Source organism: Chelonoidis abingdonii, chromosome 9, assembly GCF_003597395.2.
Source record: "Chelonoidis abingdonii isolate Lonesome George chromosome 9, CheloAbing_2.0, whole genome shotgun sequence".
NCBI classification, from domain to species: Eukaryota; Metazoa; Chordata; order Testudines; family Testudinidae; genus Chelonoidis; species Chelonoidis abingdonii.
In genome coordinates this window covers 23,317,942-23,337,048 of record NC_133777.1, presented here as the reverse complement: position 1 = coordinate 23,337,048, position 19,107 = coordinate 23,317,942, and the positions used below count along the sequence as shown (strand labels likewise).

The 19,107-nt window shown below is 39.7% G+C and overlaps 1 protein-coding gene across 1 annotated transcript; it reads left to right on the top strand.

Moving 5' to 3' along the window:
* Positions 1-8,987: 8,987 nt before the first annotated feature.
* Positions 8,988-19,106, top strand: NUBP1 (NUBP iron-sulfur cluster assembly factor 1, cytosolic). Its single transcript, XM_075069075.1, is given in 7 exon segments — positions 8,988-8,996; positions 9,203-9,235; positions 12,732-12,822; positions 14,978-15,068; positions 15,070-15,112; positions 16,475-16,585; positions 18,151-19,106. Coding segments are annotated over 7 exon segments (567 nt in total). The 3' UTR covers positions 18,340-19,106.
* The last annotated feature ends 1 nt before the right edge of the window (position 19,107 follows it).

Sequence of the window (19,107 nt, the reverse complement as noted above, 5' to 3'; positions counted from 1 at the left end):
GGTGAGAAGAAAGCAAGAAATATAGTATGATTGCTAGTCGTACTTGCAATTAACTAATTAAATCTTGAGACTTAATGGCTCGGCAATTTTAAAATTATGTGACTTAAAATGGTTCAAGAAAACAATTGAGAATATTTTAAAAAACCTAGAAATTTCCCGTGGTGGAATTCTGCATGACTGTGCATGTGCAGAAATCATTCCTCTCCTCCCCCCCCACAGGAAATAGATTCTGTGGGAGGTGCTGCAATTACACCTTTTGCACACTAGAAGCTGCTGTGGTGCCAGTAGAGAAGGCAGCTGGCTCCAGGTGGGAGCAACCAGCTGTGGAGAGGGAGGGAGCAGTGGCTGCCTTCTCACAGTGCCCTGCCTGCAAGGCCAGGTGAGGGGGTGACGGACAGAGTGGGGCACATGGAGCTGCTGGGAGGTCACCTAGACTAGGGTTCAGAAGGGCTGGAGGTGGAAAGAGTGGGGTAGGGGCACAGGGGCTAGTGGGCTAACAGCACTGAGCTAGGGCTGAATGGGAGTGGGAGGGCAGGGTAGAGTTGGGGTACAGGGGGACAGAGGGATGTGGAGGGGGAGGGGGCCAGGGCAGATGTGCCTGAATGAATGGGAGAAGCTAAGGGTCAACCAGGGTCTGCTTGGGGGTGGCTCCCCAAATCCCTAACAGTTCCTCCTCCCCATTATAAAATGATTGTTTTAAATATTTAAATCAATAATTCAGACTGTTTCACAACTGATTTCTGCAATCAGCTGTTCCTAAAAAAAGTGTTTGTTTATTCAAAATCAAGTTTTAGTCTTATTGCCACTAGTAACAGAACCTACTTAGAATCTTTACTTTAAAGGTGACTAATCAAATGGAAATACAAACAATGAGTGGCACAGAGAAGGTAGATCAAACTTGTATTTCACCCTGTCTCATATTACAGGAACAACCTTGCATTCAGTGAAACTGAAAGGTAAAAGGAAATACGTTCCCATGCAACACTCATTTTAAAGCGCATTGCCACAAGACATTCAAGCCAAGAGCTGAACAAGGTTCAAAAAAGAGCAGGGCACTTATGGGATAACAAGAATATTCATAGTTGTTCTATCCCATCCAAAATAAAGTGCATCTGTCTGGGAAGGGATATAAACCCTTCAGGCCACAAACAAATCTTTAATTACTGGAGGTTAGGAGGAAACTTTCCCTGGGGCCAGGTTACCTTGCAGTAGGCAATTATGGGATTTCTTGTGCCTTTCTCGGAAGCAGGTGGTACTTACTGGCCAATAGTCGAGGTACTTACTGGAATAGATTGACTGCTGATCAGGTCCAGTGTGCCAGTTTTTACATTCCTGTTAAAGGAGGGACAAAAATCTACTAGAATGGTCATTCATATTGAAATGAATGAGAAGACTTAAATTTGATTTAGGGATTTAATATGAAACAATATTTAGCAGCTGACAAATAATAGATTTTGATTATGCTAATTCCCATACAGGAAACTTCCACAATATTTATTTATTGGGCTTTTTTGCGTTACTAACCTAGAAACTGATTTCTTGTGTAAAATCTCAAAATCTTAGTTTTTGTAAGGATATCTTAAAAACTATATTAAGGTAGTGTCATAACTAGAAGCAAGTACATGGTTAAAGCTGCCGTGGTGTCTTAAAGTTAGCAAAGAGATGCTCTCCTGTTTTATTTTTCACTTCCAGCAGCATAGCAAAGACCCAGAGTAGGTTTGTGTTTCAGAGCTAACAGTCATCTCATGGGGATGATAATCAGCAAAAGACGGGAACTGAGCTGGCTGCTCAGTGCAAATAAACTATCTATTGTGTGAACAAAGAGGGAGAATCTATAGAAATAGGATTATTTTTCTCCTGCATGGAATTAAAGCAAATCACTTGAAAATGAGAAATGTGACTACTTTAATGTTAACAAAAGGTTGGGTTCTCTATTCATGTTGCATGCAGTGAGAAGATAGCAGAACAAATTAGGGTCCAGGTCAGAAAGTTTGGAGTGAGACGCTGTTTTAATTCTTAGTCAGAAGTTGACTTTTCAGCAATGTGTTGCATGTGGACTGATTATCTTTCAATTTACAATTAGTTTAAACAGTTGATTATGAGGTAGTGTTGAGATGTCTGCTGTCCCTGGTCGGAGTGGACAAGGCTAATCTTCAATAGCTCTTTTCCTTTCTTTCAGAGAAATTGTTATGTCAAGCAATTACTCTTCTGATGTGAGAGTTCTTTGCTTTTTTACTGTTGTCCCTGGTATTAATTGTGAATGAGGTTGCTGGGATAGTTACTGAGGGAATATGGGCTGAAGTGTAACATTGGCATTCTCTAAATACTACTACATTGCAGAGACTGCAGTTTAAAATGTGTCCATTTTAGAAGTTCAGGTGCTCAATGTTACTTAAAAGGAATGACCCCTAATTCTAAACAAATTAGTAACTGGAACAGTAAACTACACAGGTTCAAAACACTTGTATTGTTAATATTTCCATCATGCATCTGCCAGCTTGAATTGTCAGTAATTAGCTTCCTGAGCATTCTCAAGTCCATATCTTAAAATTCAATAAGTGTATTACTTTTAAGGCAGACAGTATTTTATTACAATAGTTTAAAGTAAGGACATATAGTGATGAAAACAAGCATTTTTGAACAGCAAAATGCAGAGTATCCTCCAAAGAAAGTCAAAGGGCACGTGAGTGAAACTGTAAAAAACCTCATGATTATTTTTTTTAAAAAAAAGGGGGTGGGGGGCGGAAACCCAGCAGACATTTGATATTGCTGCACTGGGAACACAGAAGTCTAATTGCAGCCACTGAAAAAACTCTTATCACTAAACTTGAGGAACCAGGGCTGAATGGGTGACCACCCTGACCATGAACATCTGGAATTTAGGTTTGTTTTCTTTCAAGATGTTTTTGTCATAAGATTTATATTTTTCTCTGCTGCGTAAGTGGAATTTCCTCCCTAGTTGGAAATATTAATCAATGTATTCTACAGACCTCTTTATCTTGTGTTGGTGTATGTGGCTGGTTCAAAATCACCAGATAACAGAGGGGAATTTGAACTTAATCTAAAGGTAATTTAGCCCTTGCCTTGTGTCCTCTTAGAAGGACATGTGATTATCCAACAGTAGAAAGTTTAATGCGGCATTCCCCTTAGAACTATCTTTAAAATCAAATAATTTTTTTTATTATTCTCTCTGGAAAAAGACACTAGAAATGTACTGCAGGGAATTTTATTGCATTGGAATGATGTAATGGACCTTTTTCATCTCTGATTCTTTTCCCCCTCCTGTTGGTTATCATGTACTGCCCTCTTAGTCTTTGACTGGATTTTTTTTTTTTCTTTCCCAGACCTGCTGGCAAAAATGGCATCCACATTTTCAGAGACTTTCAAGTGGGGGGAACCTTTGTGTACCTGATGATTGTGAGAGAGTTTCAACAATTCTTGTGGTTATTTAATTAAAATCTGTTTCTTCCCCCAATGCAAATAAAGGATCAAATGTTGGACTTGATCACTGATGCAATTCTTCCTCAGTACCATTCAGCAGACAAACTGTATTTTCCAAGTATTTTTTTATTCTATCTTTAATTCAGCTGTCTTCTTCACAGTGTGCAATGATGCTCTGTAAATCTGAAAGACCACTCGATTGAGTTTCAGTTAGATGAAAGTTGAAAGTGAGAAAGTAAACCTAGTCTCCCAGGGACTGCAGATTCAAACGGTTGAGCGGTCAGCTTAGGTCTTCCTCCCTCTTATGTCACAAGAAAACAAAGCAGATTGCTATGCCAGGACTTTGGGATGAGACCTCTGGTGGGCAGCTGGTGCACTTATTCCTGTTGCCTTAAGTTCCTGTCTCTTATCACTTGTGTTTTGTAAGTGTTGGAGTTTGCTCTGTGTCCTTGTCTGGTATGTCTCCTGTTTGTACTGTGTGGTGGGTGGAGTTTTTTGATTGGCAGAGGGCTGTATTTCCTATATGTCCAGGTGATTTTGCCTATGTAAACAACGAGGAGTCTGGTGGCTCCTTAAAGGCTAACAGATTTATTTGGGCATAAGCTGTCATGGGTAAAAAACCCACTTCTTCTGCCCAAATAAGTTTTTGGTTAGTTTTTAAGGTGCCACCAGACTCCTTGTTGTTTTTGTGGATACAGACTAACACAGTTACCCCCTGATACCTTTGCCTATGTGGTTTGCCCTAAGGCTGATGAAAGGTAAGATATAATATTTGAGTGAGACATCATTATGCCTCTGCAGCTCGTGGCTTTTTCTCCTAACACTTAAGAGATATGGAAGAATAATGCTTGGAAGCCAAGTGGCATTAGAGGTTTTTTTAAAGACCTGGATATTTTACCTGCTAGTATCATGTGTTGCTATTACAGAGATGTGTATTTGAGGTATTTCTAATGGAATCAATTTTTTCACAGTCCCTTTTAATACAGTTGCTGAGCTTCTAAATATCCCAAAATAAAATAAATCTGCACTCCTTTCACTGTTGCACTCAAGTTGTATTAATATCATAGAAATGCAGGGCTGGAAGGGACCTTTAGAAGTCCTATAATGCAACCCCCTGTGCTGAGGTAAGAGCAAATATATCTAGACCATCCCCAACAGGTGCTTGTCTAACCTGTTCTTAAAGAATTCAAATGATGGAGATTCTACAACCTTCCTGTGAAGCCTTGCCCAGAGTTTATCTACCTTTATAGTTAGAAAGTTTTTTCTAATCTGACATTAAACTCCTTTGCTGGAGATTAAGGCCATTCCTTCTTGTCCTCCTTTCTGTTGACACGGAGAACAGCTGATCACCGTCCTTTATTGAACAGCCTTAACATATTGAAACACTGTTTTACAGTCCCCTTCAGTCACCTTTTCTCAAGACTAAACATGCCCAGTTTTTTTAACCTTTCCTCAGAGGTCAGGTTTTCTAAATCTTTTATCACTTTTGTGGCTCTCCCCTGGACACTCTCCATTTTGTCCACATCTTTCCTAAAGTGTGGCACCAAGAACTGGACACAATACTCCAGTGCCAAGTATAGTGGGACAATTACCTACAATCTGTTAAATGCACCCCAGAATATTAATCTTTTTCACAACTGCATTCTATTATTGCCTCACTCGCTTTGTGACATGCTATTCCAGATGTTGTGCAGCAGTACTACTGCCTTGCCAGTAATACCCCATTTTGTATTTGTGCATTTGATTTTTTTTATCTAAGTATTTTGCACTTGTCTCTTTTTTCAATTTCATCTTGTTGATTTCAGACCAATTCTCCAATTTATTGGTGTTTTTTATTCTAATCCTGTACTCCAAAGTGCTTGCAACCCCTCCCATCTTGGTGACGCACACCGCTGCCCGGAAGGGATTCCTTCCTGGGAATGTGTGAGCTACTTGCACGCACTAGTGTGACCAGGGACAGCTACCAGTGAGCCTGGTGCCACCCCCAGTGGGCAGAGGACAGTACAGTCACACCAGAGGAGCTGCCCAGGCTGGGCACTGACTCCTGCGAGTGGCGGCCCAACATGCTGCAGCTTTTGCCTGGCCCTGCTGGTCTTTCTCCCTGTCGCCTTCTCCCTGCAATGCTGCGGATATCCACTTTATAGCCACAGATATACATTTTGTATCCATACAGGGCTCTACCAATTCATGCTTGGCTGCTCAGGGAACATTTACCTGTGTGAGTTATAACAACTCAAGGATTGGAGAATCCAGGATTGTTTTATGACACTTTAAACAAGCTGTAATAATTCTTTGCCAAAAAAAAACAACAAGGAGTCTGGTGGCACCTTAAAGACAGATTTATTTGGGCATAAGCTTTCATGGGTAAAAAACCTCCACCATGCTTACCCTTAGTCTTTAAGGTGCCACCAGACTCCTTGCTGTTTTTGTGGATACAGACTAACATGGCGACTCCCTGATCTTTTGCCAAAGAAACCTTTCTTGGTTTATAATGTGTAGATTGAATCAGTTTCTAATGTGTACACTGTACTTTAAAAATATTTAAGTTGTTATTGAATATCAAACTTCTTTTGCTCATTTTTCTTACTAAAATAGCAGATGTTTCAAAAACAAAGCATAGTATAACCATGCAATTTCTGCGCTATTTATTCATTTCCAGCTTGATACAGCTTTGCATGAGTAGTGGCAGAGCTGAAAAGAGAAGACAAGAATCCCATTGCCCTAACCAAGAAACTAAACTTTTGCACTATTCTTCAGGCTTTTTAATAGTTGTCAATTCTATTTTTTTTTTTTTTGCTATAATTTCATCTGCTTCGAGGTTGTTGATGTGTTCTTTTAAATTATGGGGCCGTGAGAAATTAGCTAGATAGAGGAATGCTTGTCTTTGTATCTGAGCGTGCTGAATATGTCTCTAGATCAGTGGTGGGCAACCCTGTGGCCCACGTCCACTTCCCGCAGCTCCCATTGGCTGGGAATGGCAAACCGCAACCACGCAAATGTAAACAAACTGTCTGGCAGCCCACCAGCGGATTACCCTGATGGGCCGTGTACACCCCGTGGGCCACAAGTTGCCAACCACTGCTCTAGATTGTGATGGGTACCATATAAATGCCCTTTAAAACCTGTAAAATTGTTTGTACAGTTCTGTATCTTCCCAAACTATAAATAGTAATCCTCTTTGTTTTGGTGTGTGGGTCACAACTTTGCTGAAGTACAACAGTATAATCAATCTATTAAGAACCCAACTGACCAGGTCCTGAGAAATGGTGTATTTCTGTTCTTCTTCCATGCTTGAAAATGCATACTCATTTTTGAGACGTAATATCGTAGCCTATCCTATAACCTGAATAGGATAAGTCAGTGTTAGTAGGATGGACAAGTTGATTGCTACTTAAACTAGATGCTTGAAGTCAGGCTTTCGTGGTGCAAAATTCAAAACTTATTATTCAGCGTGCTGACCACTGTTAAGAGTTAAGAGGGTTTTGTGTGGTGGTTGACTGTTTCCATATATTGCACTTTACTGATACAGTGTTAGAGGTCATCTGATTTTCGCAAAGTAACAAAAAATCTGATACCTTTGTAATGTCTACCAAAAGGGCTTTCAGCCTTCTGTGTACATGCATTATTTTATACTGTAATAGGAGAACCTTTTTTGCTCTGAGTGTGGCGGCGAATGTAGCACAGATGAGTTCAAATTGCATTTCAGAAGCTTTGCTACATGTTAAATTCACAGGAGTCCTACAAAAACAATTTATTTTCAAGCAATTCCCCCTGCTGCTCAGAATGGTACACAAATGCCTAATTGCTGAGAGTTGCACATATGCTTAAGACTGTTTTTTGTTTTAGACTGTTTAAAATGTTGTACCTCACAATGGATTGTAAATACTGAGGTGTTTAAGATCTCAGATTCAAATACTGCTGGTTGAGGAGTAATTAATAAACTCCTAATCTCTCAAGAAACTGTAAGTCAATTTAGCCTTTGTTAAAAATGTCTGAGCTTGAAGTATTTTTTCATAGATCAGTGGATAGGCAGCAGTAGTACAAAGTTCCCCAGGATTGCACTGACTGATTTGTGCCAATCCTGACCTGCACAGACCATCCCAAGGGATCTGTCTATCCTACACAGTTAAGCACATCTGTATTCCTACAATGGGTTTTATTGCCAATGTGGTGGATAGGAAAACTTGTTTCTTTACACACTTTCTAACCATGCTAGCAATAAAACTGTTACAATGGGATGCCCTCTAACCATGAAAAATATGCAGCTGGGCCTTGTTCTTGTAGCATGGACGTGCCTGAGCATGAGGGGACAATTCAGTTTCCATGCTTAAGCAATTCCTGCTGTATCTGCCAAGGAAGATACAAATTAACTTCCATTGAGATGGTGAATGACTGCCCATTAGAACTGGGCCTGCTCCCAAAAATGAATTTAGTAAAGGCAGTCATGTCTTCAAGCTAGTGATCTAATGTCAGAATGCTTCATTTCCCATTACTAATCTAAGCTACACTCCAAATTTAAACTCATTTTAGTGTTTGCTTCTATTTTATATTATGTAAACAACTCTGTGCAGACTTATTTCCAACTCTTTTTTCTTAGGTTGCTCTGCTGTATATAGATATTTGTGGACCATCAAACCCTAAAATAATGGGTATAGAGGGAGAAGAGGTTATGATTGTTATTGTTTACAAACAGTAAGAATAAATTGTCTCAAGTGGCCTAACAGGTTATTTACTGGGAGCGCTCCTTGACAGGTTTTTTTTGTATATTTAGGGCTTGTTTAAAATAAGTGGAAATGCTTACATGATAAAAAGCAAGCTGAGCCCCTCCAAATTCAGTACAGCTTGGCTAGCTTGTACAAATGAGTTGCATGCTTCAAGTAAATAGTTAATGCCAGGATAACAACATAAAATGAACTTTATTGCTTGTGAAGACAATAATACTGCAGAATCATCACTTTGTACAAAATTCTGAATTTTTAGTGATATGCAACCTTATTATAGCTCTGGTTTTTTATTTTTTGAGACATATAAGCACACCGTGTTTTCATACTAATCACATATACACCATTAGTCTTCGCAAGGTTCGCCTTTGTTTCCTTAAAGACTAGCTAATTGGCATAGGAGAAAGACAACATTCTGAACAGGGACTTTACTTGTAAACAGAGCTTATAGGGAATGTACTGTTTGTATTAGAAAGATATTTGACCCGCCTTTGCCATGCAGTTAGCAGCCTCTAAGACATTTATCTGTGATCAGGCTGACACATTATTAGGAAAGTAATGCCATTGGCATAAGGCAGTATTGGTTTTGAGAGCAATTTGTATACACTTGTGTTTCTCTGGAGTTGGTTACCAGTGCCCTTTCTGGTTTTGTTGTATTTTATGACACAACCTTCTCTACATAGCAAATGTTTAGCAGGTATCCCTATACTTACAGACAGCGGCTAACAGCCTCTGACTCTTTCTTTCCTTCAAATATTTCTGTCCTTCAGGGTTAACTTTTCTGCAGCAAGGGTATCAGAGCTATCTTGCAAATTGTTAGGCAACATGTTTGCTGTAATGGCCATTTGAGCAACATTGACAGAATTCATTGTTTACTAATTTAGTAACTCTGCCTTTTTGCGGTTTCTGATATGGACATTTGACTCTTTCAATACAGTTAACACATTTCTTGACATCTGGTTTGAAGTGTAGCTTATATTTTACATGCTTTGTGTATATACTGCATATATGGGTTTTTAAAACATTGCTTTTATCCTCAGGTTCACTTGTGTGGTTCTGGATGGTCTCCAGTGGTAAGTCAGTGAGGTATTTTTTATTTTATTTATTTATTTATTTATTTTCAAGTATACATTTTAGGGGGCCTATTCCAGACAGAAACTAGAACTATTTTCCCCTTACCACCTGTCTGTTACAGCTGTCCCCCTATTCCATTTTGTTTCTTACAGCTGTCCCATACTCCATTTTGTTTTTGTTCTCCTCCTGTGGCTGCCCCTCCCTGGCTGTTAAATTGTTTACCAGGGCCACTGCCCTTCTCAAAGGGAGGGCCCCTTAAGTTGTTTACCAAGAGCCATTGCCCTTCTCAAAGGGATTGCACTTGTGCTGCGTGCTAAGTGGGACCACTGCCCTGTTCAAAGGGTTGGTCCTGTTATCACCTTGTTAAACCTGGGCTCGGTGTAGGGTAGGCAATGTCCAGAGCTGCAAGACCTATTGTGTTTTTGAGATCCTGGGCATGAGTCATAGGCCTCATGTGCTTTTGAGTCCTGAGGTGTGAACTCACACCTATAGTTCAGGACTCTGCCCAGGCACGTCTCTATGCTCACCTGCAGTTTTTCCCTGTGTCTCCTCCCCTGTGACAGAGGGAGCCTATCAGGATTACTGGCAGGAAATTGCCTGAGTTTGCCTTTAAAACAGGCATTTTTGAAACAAACATCAGAAAGGTTCCTGCATTGCTGTCTGGTCTGATCAGCCAGGGGTTCTGGGGGGGGTGTCCTTTCTCCGCTCTCATTTATTTTTGAGCGTACCTCCATTTTTTAACCCCCCCCCGCAGAAGCGAATTGCTGCCTGAGAGATCTCCTGATTATCGAGACCGTACCGAGCCCTCTTGCTTCTTCTGCCTTTGCTGCTGCCTTGGGGACTGGTAAGAATCCCCTGTGAAACTTTCTATACTTTATTTTATTACTTTAGCTGCTGGCTCTGTTTCCCAGCACACAGACTCAAGCTAAACCTTGGTCCGTGTCTTAAAACCTCTCTAAACTCCACGGCGCTTTGCTGCTAAAAATAAATTTCTGCCGCGGCTAAGCTCTGCTCCTGTGGGCTTGCTTTGGGGCTCACTGCTTTCAGCCGTATCCACTGCTGCAGCCACCATCCCTTGGCTTCCTTGGGGGCTGCCTTGGGAGCTGTATCCTGGGCACATACCACTCTGCCCTCTGTGACTTCCCCTAGCATAAGGTGCACCAGGTTAGCTTTTAGTTTAATAAGTCATAGTTTGCTAAGATTGTAGAGCTTGTAAGTTTCACCTGCTTGCTATAGTTTTGCTGTTTGTTGCTCCGTATAGTTGCTTGTTATAGTTTTGCTTAGAATTGTGATATTTGTTGTTTTGCCTAGTCGTTGGTTAAGATAGATTTAAAAAGCCATTGCCTGGTTGTATTCTGTACCCATTTTGTTACTTTGTATAACTGCTTGTCTTTATATAATTTGATTAAGTTAGATGATAGATAAGGTTTTTGCTGTTTGAATTCGTCTTCCCGCTGTCCGATCTCTCCCTGAACTTTCCCATGTTTGTTTTTCCCCCGCTCCAATCTCCCCCTCTGTGTACTTCTCCGTGTCTCCTGTTGTAACCCTTTGTTGCTTTTCCCCCGTATCTGCACTCTCCTGAACTTCCCAACCTTTGCTGCTTTTCCCCCCATATCTGCATTCTCCCTGAACTTCCCAACTCTTTGCTGCTTTTCCCCCCCGCGTCTGTATCACCTCCGAACTTCCCAGACCCCTTGCTGCTTCTCCTCCTGTGTAACTTCCCAAACCCTTTGCCGCTTCTTTCCTTTTTTTGGGTGTCACTTGTTGCTTAAACCTCCCTCTAGCCCTTCTTTACACTTCTCTGCTCCTCTCCTGTATCCCCTGTGTTCATGCTCCGCTTCTCCGCTGCCCCTCCCCTACCAAAGATCACCATCACACTGCTGTTTGTCTTCACCCGCTGCTCCGCAACTTCCCTGAAGTGTTCTCCGTGCTGCAACCTGTTTCTTCCTCAGTCGTCTCCCCATTCTCCACGTGCCTTCTCATCACTTGCATGTTCAGTGCCTCCCCTCTTGCTGCTCCCAGACTCCCATTAAGTGCGCTCCAGCTGCTCTTGTCTCCCGTACGTCCAGCCCGCAGGCTCCTGAGGACTGCTCTGGGCTTCACCCCGCAGGGCTTCAGAGTCTCTCGCTGCTTGCAGCTGCACTCTCCTCTCATCAGTTGCCACTGATCATTCACTTCCCTCCCCACTCCTGTTTCTTGACCCAGCCTTTAGGTACACTCTTGCAGATTATCTGCTATCACAGCCTCACAAATTAAGTCATTAATTTCTTTTATACTGTTACATTGCATAATTTCACTTATCACCCATATTGTATCATTGCACTGTGATTCACATTTTACTTGTGGTTATAACACCCCATTGGTTGCCTCCACTTTTCTGATATATTTTGTATTTGCATTGATGCCATTGTGTTACATTGTGTATAAAGCTATAACCACTTAATACATTCTATCTGAGATTGTTGACCATTTTATATAGAAGCTACCATTTTACTTTGCATTTCTTTTTGTACATTTTGCATTCCACACTGCATCTAGAGTTGTTCCTATATAAAGTTGAGTTGCTTATTGACTGTACTGTATCCCATTGTGCTGAACCCCACTTACTGTACCCCACTATTAGAACTCCCTACACTGTTCAGTAAGAACCCCCCATCATTGTCTATTGTAAACACCCTATACACCCCATCCCATTGTATTTCATTGTTAAATTCCCACCACTTCCTTTTTCCTTTAATAAAGAAATTAATTGGCACCCCACCTGTGTGATAATTGCTCCCCAAGATCCCATATACCTGGGGGCAGGGACAGTACCCATTCTTTTCCATATACAGACATCCTGCTTCTTAAAGACACACTACAGGTTAAAAATCATAGCTTTACAAAAATTCCTTCTGTTACTAGCATCACAGTGGGTTATTATGACCGAATATTTTAAAGCAAAGTAAAGTTTCGATTTTTCAGCTGTTTCCCTTTGCACCTATTTTGGTTTGGGCAGTGAAAAGAGACTAGTCGGTTTCATTATTTCTGGTTCTCATGCACTTATGCACAATACTTCACTTTCAGTTATAATAACACTGCAGATAATTAAATCCCAAGGGATAACAGAAGTGATGTTCTTAACAAAATGCATGGAACTATTTCAGATTTTGTTCAAACTTTCGTACATGCCACTACAGAAATACTTTTCTGAATCTGAGAGAGAAAGGAAAGTAATTTTAGCCACATGTCTTCTCAATAGTGATTCTGTGACGATTATTGCACTAATTGGCATTATTAGTTTGTAAAAGACTCTTTAAAATGTAAATATAGTCAGACTGTTGTACAGAAATCATGCAGCCTTTGACTGATTGAAAAAATGAAGTGTCCTTACTTTTCCTCCAACGTCCATTTTCTTAAACTATGTTTTGCTCCATTTAAGAACTGGTAAGGATGTTATTTTGTCAAGTAAATTTCTTTCTGGGCTATTTTAATAGTATGCTTCCTCTTTTCTAGTATGCTGAAGAAAACTTAAGTGTCATGTCAGTGGGGTTCTTGCTCAGTGGTCCTGATGATGCTGTTATCTGGAGAGGACCCCAAAAAAATGGTCTGTAGCTCAAGTATTTTCATTGTTGTTGATTGTTGCATCAGGGAGCATAAACTATTACAGTGTAGACAGTGCTTCCTTTGGAAAAGAAGTTATTCTTAGCATTTCCTTTCACTATAAGATGTTTCTTATATTGAACTGAGCTCTCTAACATAATCAGAACAACTTAGTGTGATACAGCATGGCCAGAGGGCAGCATAAGAGTGTTAGCAGGGGGCCTTATTCCCTGCCAAGGGAGGAAGGTTTGCTTTAGATTAACTAGAACAGCTGTGGCCAATTAGAGCACCTGACTCCAGTTAGAGCACCTGACTCCAGTTATGGGATATAAACCCCTGCTTCAGTCAGACAGGGGGTGGTAGTTGAAGGAGAAAGGTTGGATTGGAGCAGAGTGCAGATTGCAGAAGAGAAGAGTTTGTCCAGAGAGAAATAGAAGGTTTGGAGGAGTGCTGCGGTGGATTGGGAAGCCCAACAGAAACCCTAGGTAAGGGGCACCAGGCTTGTATAGAAGAGAGGCGAGAAGCCCTTCACAAGCTGACGGGTATGAGAGGGAAGTAACCCAGGGGAAGAAACCGCTAGTCAAGTGGTTCACCACAACCCCAGGGCCCCTGGGTTGGGACCTGGAGTAGAGGGCGGGCCCAGGTCCCCCCCTCTCCACTCCCCTCCTCCAAGGACACTAGGGGAGTGATTAAGAACTGGTTCAGAGGCAAGCAATATCGCCCTGAACCTACCCCAGAGAAGAGAGAGCGCGAGACCCAGAGAACAGTACTGGCAATTTGCCACATTAGTTAAGATTGGCTTGATGGAAATTAAGGAGTCTATATTTGATAAAATATTGCATGTTTACTACTGTTTAAAATGTATATTTTATACTTTTTTCACATTTTGGCATTTATCTGTAGTTTGTTGCCTAGTGTTAACACGGGTCTAATGAACTTTCTGAATAGGTATTGAAATGGATCATATTATAAAAAAGATTCTTAAACTGATTGCATATCTGAAAGAAATCTCAATATTCAGCATCATAATTTTCAAGTTACCTGATGTTCAGTGTTTTTTTTAATTAATATAGGTAGCAAAACTGTCTTATTTGGTTAATAATTCACCTTTTAAAATGTATACTGTTTGTTTTAATATCCTTTTGTGCATAAAAGAAAACTGGAAGGAAGCAGACCATTTGATTATGGCAATAGACAATATTCTTTTGAGCCAGTTTTGCTGATAAACTTCTGTAATAAAACTGCTCATACTTTTTTCAGAACTTAACGTGTGATTTCCATGTTACTGTAGATTTAAAATTACTTTGTTTTAGCCCTTTCGATCTGACATGCCATTGCTTTCTGCTTACATTTTCTGCTAAATTTTCTGAAATAGAATGTACCTAACTTTTGATTGATAAAACTCGATTCTAGTTTGACAGTGCATAAGTTAAAATATAGAGAAATTTGAGTAAAATGCTCTGTTGGAAGTATAACTTAAGGTGCAGATCTTTCTGAACAGTGATTCTGTACTGATATTGTGAGAGTCCAGGATTGTTGTATCCAGAACCTTCTATATTTAAAATGATCAACTGAAAAGCTGGTGATTTCTAAGTACCAGCCTTGCACATGATGGGATCTGAGAGTAAAACTGAATTCTTTACTTTATGGCATCACTACCAATAATGAAACTTCTGCAGGTAAAATTAGGGCTTCAGTGATATCTTTTATCGCTTGCCATAGATGGGAGTTTTACAGATGTAACTGATTGGACCTTGCTAAATAATTCTGATACATGTGAAGTAATAGAATCCACCTCCCTCATTTGTGTTGGCTCTGCATTGTTAACAGAAGGAAAAATATATATTTGTTGAAGTCAAACACAGAGCAGGTATTTTGAGTGAAACGGTACCATTTTACATACTCTCCTTGCAAATAGATCCAGGCTTTGAGGTTGAGTGTGGCTGCAGTAATATTTCAGGTAATCTTTTATCATAGAATAGATTCTCAAAGTGCCTTTCAGACTTTTTGAATAACAGACCAAATTCTGAATGTCTCACTCAAGCTTTTGGCTCCTTTAAGTTTACAGTGGAGATTGAGGAAACTGTGCACACTTGCTATTTTCTAGCTTGTATGTTTCTAAATTTCAAATTTGTTGTTCATCTTGCATCTGTTTTTAGGAATGATCAAACAATTTCTTTGTGATCTGCAGTGGGGTGAAATTAATTAGCTTATTGTGGATACACCTTCAGGTACCTCAGATGAACATTTATTGTGCATATCTAAGTTCCGCATACATAATCACTACCCCTCAGGTAAGAGAAGTACTGCTACAAATGTAATACCAGTTAATCAAATCTTTGCTTTGGAACACTTATTAACTTTACAGAAAGGACCATGTCAATCAACTATAACATGTAGGCACAAAGGAATGTCTCTCCACAGAAGAAAATGATTTAACTCAGCCAATGGGCTTCAGAATCTTCTTCTTGCCATTTAAGACCCATGCCCAGCATAACCCATTCATCGCAACCAAATTATTGGATGCTGATCCGTAGAGAACAAATAATTTTCTCATTTAAATTACATTATGTTGAACCTGTGTACAGCTCTATGGCGTGTTATAGACTTCAGAGTCCTTTGCCTTCAGGAACTTGCAATACTGTTCACTTACAGGTGGTGTTAGGAGGGAAGTAAGGAGTGATAACATTAGACAGCAGGAAAATACTAGTGATGTTCGAATGTGGGAGAATCATGGTGAGCTTTTTTTTTATTTTTATTTTTTAAGGAAAATAGAACCTCTGTGGTTTAGTATACGTTTCCTTCTTGAGGTGTATATAATGTCTTTTTTTGGAGGGGTGGGGGTAGGGGCTTTTTGTTTGAAGTCAGGCACCAGAGCTGAGATTAGTGGCAGAAATCTAGCTAAATCAAAGGTATGTTCTTTGTGGGTAATTTGAAGAAATGGGAGAAGAGGCCAATTGTGCAGGAAGAGGCAGTTTTACAGGAGTAGGAGCAACAAGAAAATGTCCAGAGGCACAAGTGGCAGGAAACAAGTGGAATACTGAGTAGGGAGCAGAATGCAAGGTATGTGGTAGGAGGGAGTAGAAGGAAATGAGGTCAGGCATATGCATGAGAAGGGTGAGGATTAGGGAGTGGTGTTAGAATTTACTTTGGAAAGAGTGAGTAAACCCGTTCCCGCACATCTTCAACAGCTTCACCAGATTAGTTTTTTGATGTCTTTCTGTAAACTAACAGTAGATGCAAAAGTAATATTTGCATAATCTGTTCTATTTAAAGAATACATGTCACTGAAGATAGGACATGAATGCAGGCAATATGCATAAAGATGGCTGATCCCATGCCAGAATTGTTGGACAGATTTAAAGATGTTGGAAGCTAAATTGGTTGAATAAAGATCTAAAAAGCTTGATAATCTTTGGTCAGTCTCAAAACAGAAGATACCTTAACTGAGTAAACCACACAATAGGTTATATGTTTAATCTGATGGTGGAAAACATGCTCAGAATGTGAAGAGAAGACAGCAAGAATTCAGTAAGCACTCTTGTAACAGTTGCTTGAAAGATTTCTGGACAAGGAAAGCTTGCTTTGAAGGGGAAACCCATAGATGGAAAAAGTCCAGTACATGTGGACTGACAAAGTACACTTGCCTTTGATAGGAAATATCACTTCAGGACATTTGAAAGGAGATCAACTTCTGTCATAAGGTGAAACTGCCAATCATAGGTGGTGTTGAAAACATGAGTGGCTTTATATGCCCAAAATGTGAGGTAAGACTATCTAAAAATATTTTAACTCATCTTAATATACACACTCCAAATGTATATATGTTTTGTGTTGACCATGAGGGAAGGGAAAGGATTTACTTATCATGGCACAAACTTGCTTGATCTCCTGAGTAAAGTCATTCATTAAAAAGTCCTTTTTGGAGTAGTACCAGAAAAAATCCTGTTTCTGTGGGTGGAAACAGTATCAAGCTCTTTACATACATACTGTTGTCCTTAGATAGTTATAAAGGTGCTTTCCTGAGGCCAAGGACTAGTTTTGCAGGTTCTTTTAAGGAGCCAGGACATTGTATAAAAATAGCAAATTTGAAATGGAGGCTTCAGCTACACAGCGGGATGTTACACATTAGACATCTATATTTGAATGATAGACCTACTTTAAGATCTGTGTTTAACAACTCTGTCTTAAATGCTCCTATTAAGAGGAGCCACTGGCTGGCATCTCTGGATTGATGATGTGAGATGTTGCAGCTCCTGTGATGTAGGAAACTTCTGAAGTGCTGTGTGTTCAAGCACTACTGCATCCACCCTTCTTGTTTAGTTTTGCTTCTAAAAGCTTACCCAAACATTTAGATGTTTCTGCATTACTAACCATTTCCTTTAGATGTTGAACACCTGATAACCCTATTACATATGTGAGCTACACCAACTGCTTTTGCTTCAGAACTTCCTTGGCATTTTCAGCACGTGAAAGTACAAACTGGGAGCATTGTGGGGTTTAACTACACTGTGTACCTTAATCATTTTCTAAAAACATTCCCGTGCCCAATTGTATGTTCCAGTCATGATAAACATGGAGTCTGAGGATTAGGCTAGGAAGGGAACAAGATTACAAATAATATGTTACTGACCCAGTCAGGGAAGAACTGAAGGATGGTAGTGCATTAGTCTGCATGTTTGAATAGTCATTATCAGCTGGTCTTGGGTCCATGGTTTTCAGGTGAATTTTTTGGCATCAACCTATTATTAATTTGAACACAACCTCAAAGCAATATGAGTGCTTAAAAAATCAGACAATCATCAGTCTCTGCTCAGGAGTCACAGGTCTTGGAAAGAATTAGGTTTTTGCAGGTCAGAATTAAAGAATATTGATACCTAGTCACACTGTCTGCTGTCAAATCCCTCAGTCTTGTAAATTTAAATTCTAACCCACAATTTTAAAATTAGGATTATGTATATACCACAATAAATATCTTGGGGGAGTAGTAACCTAAATTAGACGAATAGAGGACAAATGTATTAGAAATGGTACTTGTGATTTATATATGCACTTACAATGCTCTTAATGGGCAGAAATGATTTGTGTGAAAGCTTAGGTCAAATGTTTTAATTGTGTAGACCACCAACGTACTTAGTGGTAGTATGCCAGCAAACTACCATACACAGCCTTCAGAAGCCCACAATATGTGGTCCTGTTTTAATTGGGATTTCAATAAGTGATGTTTGGAAAATGCCACTAAACAAAACTGAAGAAATGTCGTTCTCAAAATGATCTTTTCTGGAGTTGTCTTGTATTACTTGTCCGTTTTTTTTTTTTTTAAATATTACAGATTGAATCTCAAATCTTTGCGCCAACAACTGGAGGAAGAGAGATGATGTGCCAAAAGTTAAATATTTCTTTCCTGGGTAAAGTGCCCCTAGATCCTCAAATAGGGAAGGTTGGCAAATTACATAATAAAAAGCAACAATGTGCTTGCCATTACTGTAGGGTTATTTTTGGCATATCAGCTATGTGTTAGACTTATTCACTGTGATAAACACAGAACACGGTGTCCAATAGCTGACTCTTTTAGAATGAAAAGTCCTGTAAATATAGTTTGTGGAACTGTGATAATATGGTTTGGTCTGAAATAAGTAAAATGATGAGAGAAGTTCCTGCTTAGGCTGACATGATTACTATTTAAACCTTTCACCCTTATTAATGTGACTAATTTAGAGTGTGCGATTTTTTTGAAAAATGCTCCTTTGCAATTGCAGACTGGATTAAACCATACCACAAGGAAGACTAAAATCTTGTAACATCAAGTTTTGATATAGTTAAAACTAGAGCTTCTATAGCAACTGAAAAAATGCTAGGTGTATAAATTTAGTTGGATTTTTTCAGATTAGCTATACGAAAAGAAAAGAGCTAGTATGTAAAGAACCAAGTTACCAGTAGATAATATACGCTAATCTACACTGTATTGAGTGTAAAGCAAGACCGTCTTGGTGCTACACTTCACGGAATTAAGGAACAGCATCCCATGTAGATGGAAGGATGGTATAGACAGGGCATGTGTATAGACTTCTAAATCTAGGACCTCAATCTGAAAAACCACATTGTTCTGCTACTTAGTTCTAATAGCTAGCTATAAGAAAATAGCTACCATGCTTCATTTATATGTTACTGACACAGGAAGAACTTAAGCCCTTGGTTCACTGGACTGGTACAGCAATTTTGGGGAGGTAAATTTTAGGCAATTTTTGTTTTTGTTTGTTTTCCTGCATCACAAGGGTTTAGCTTTTTT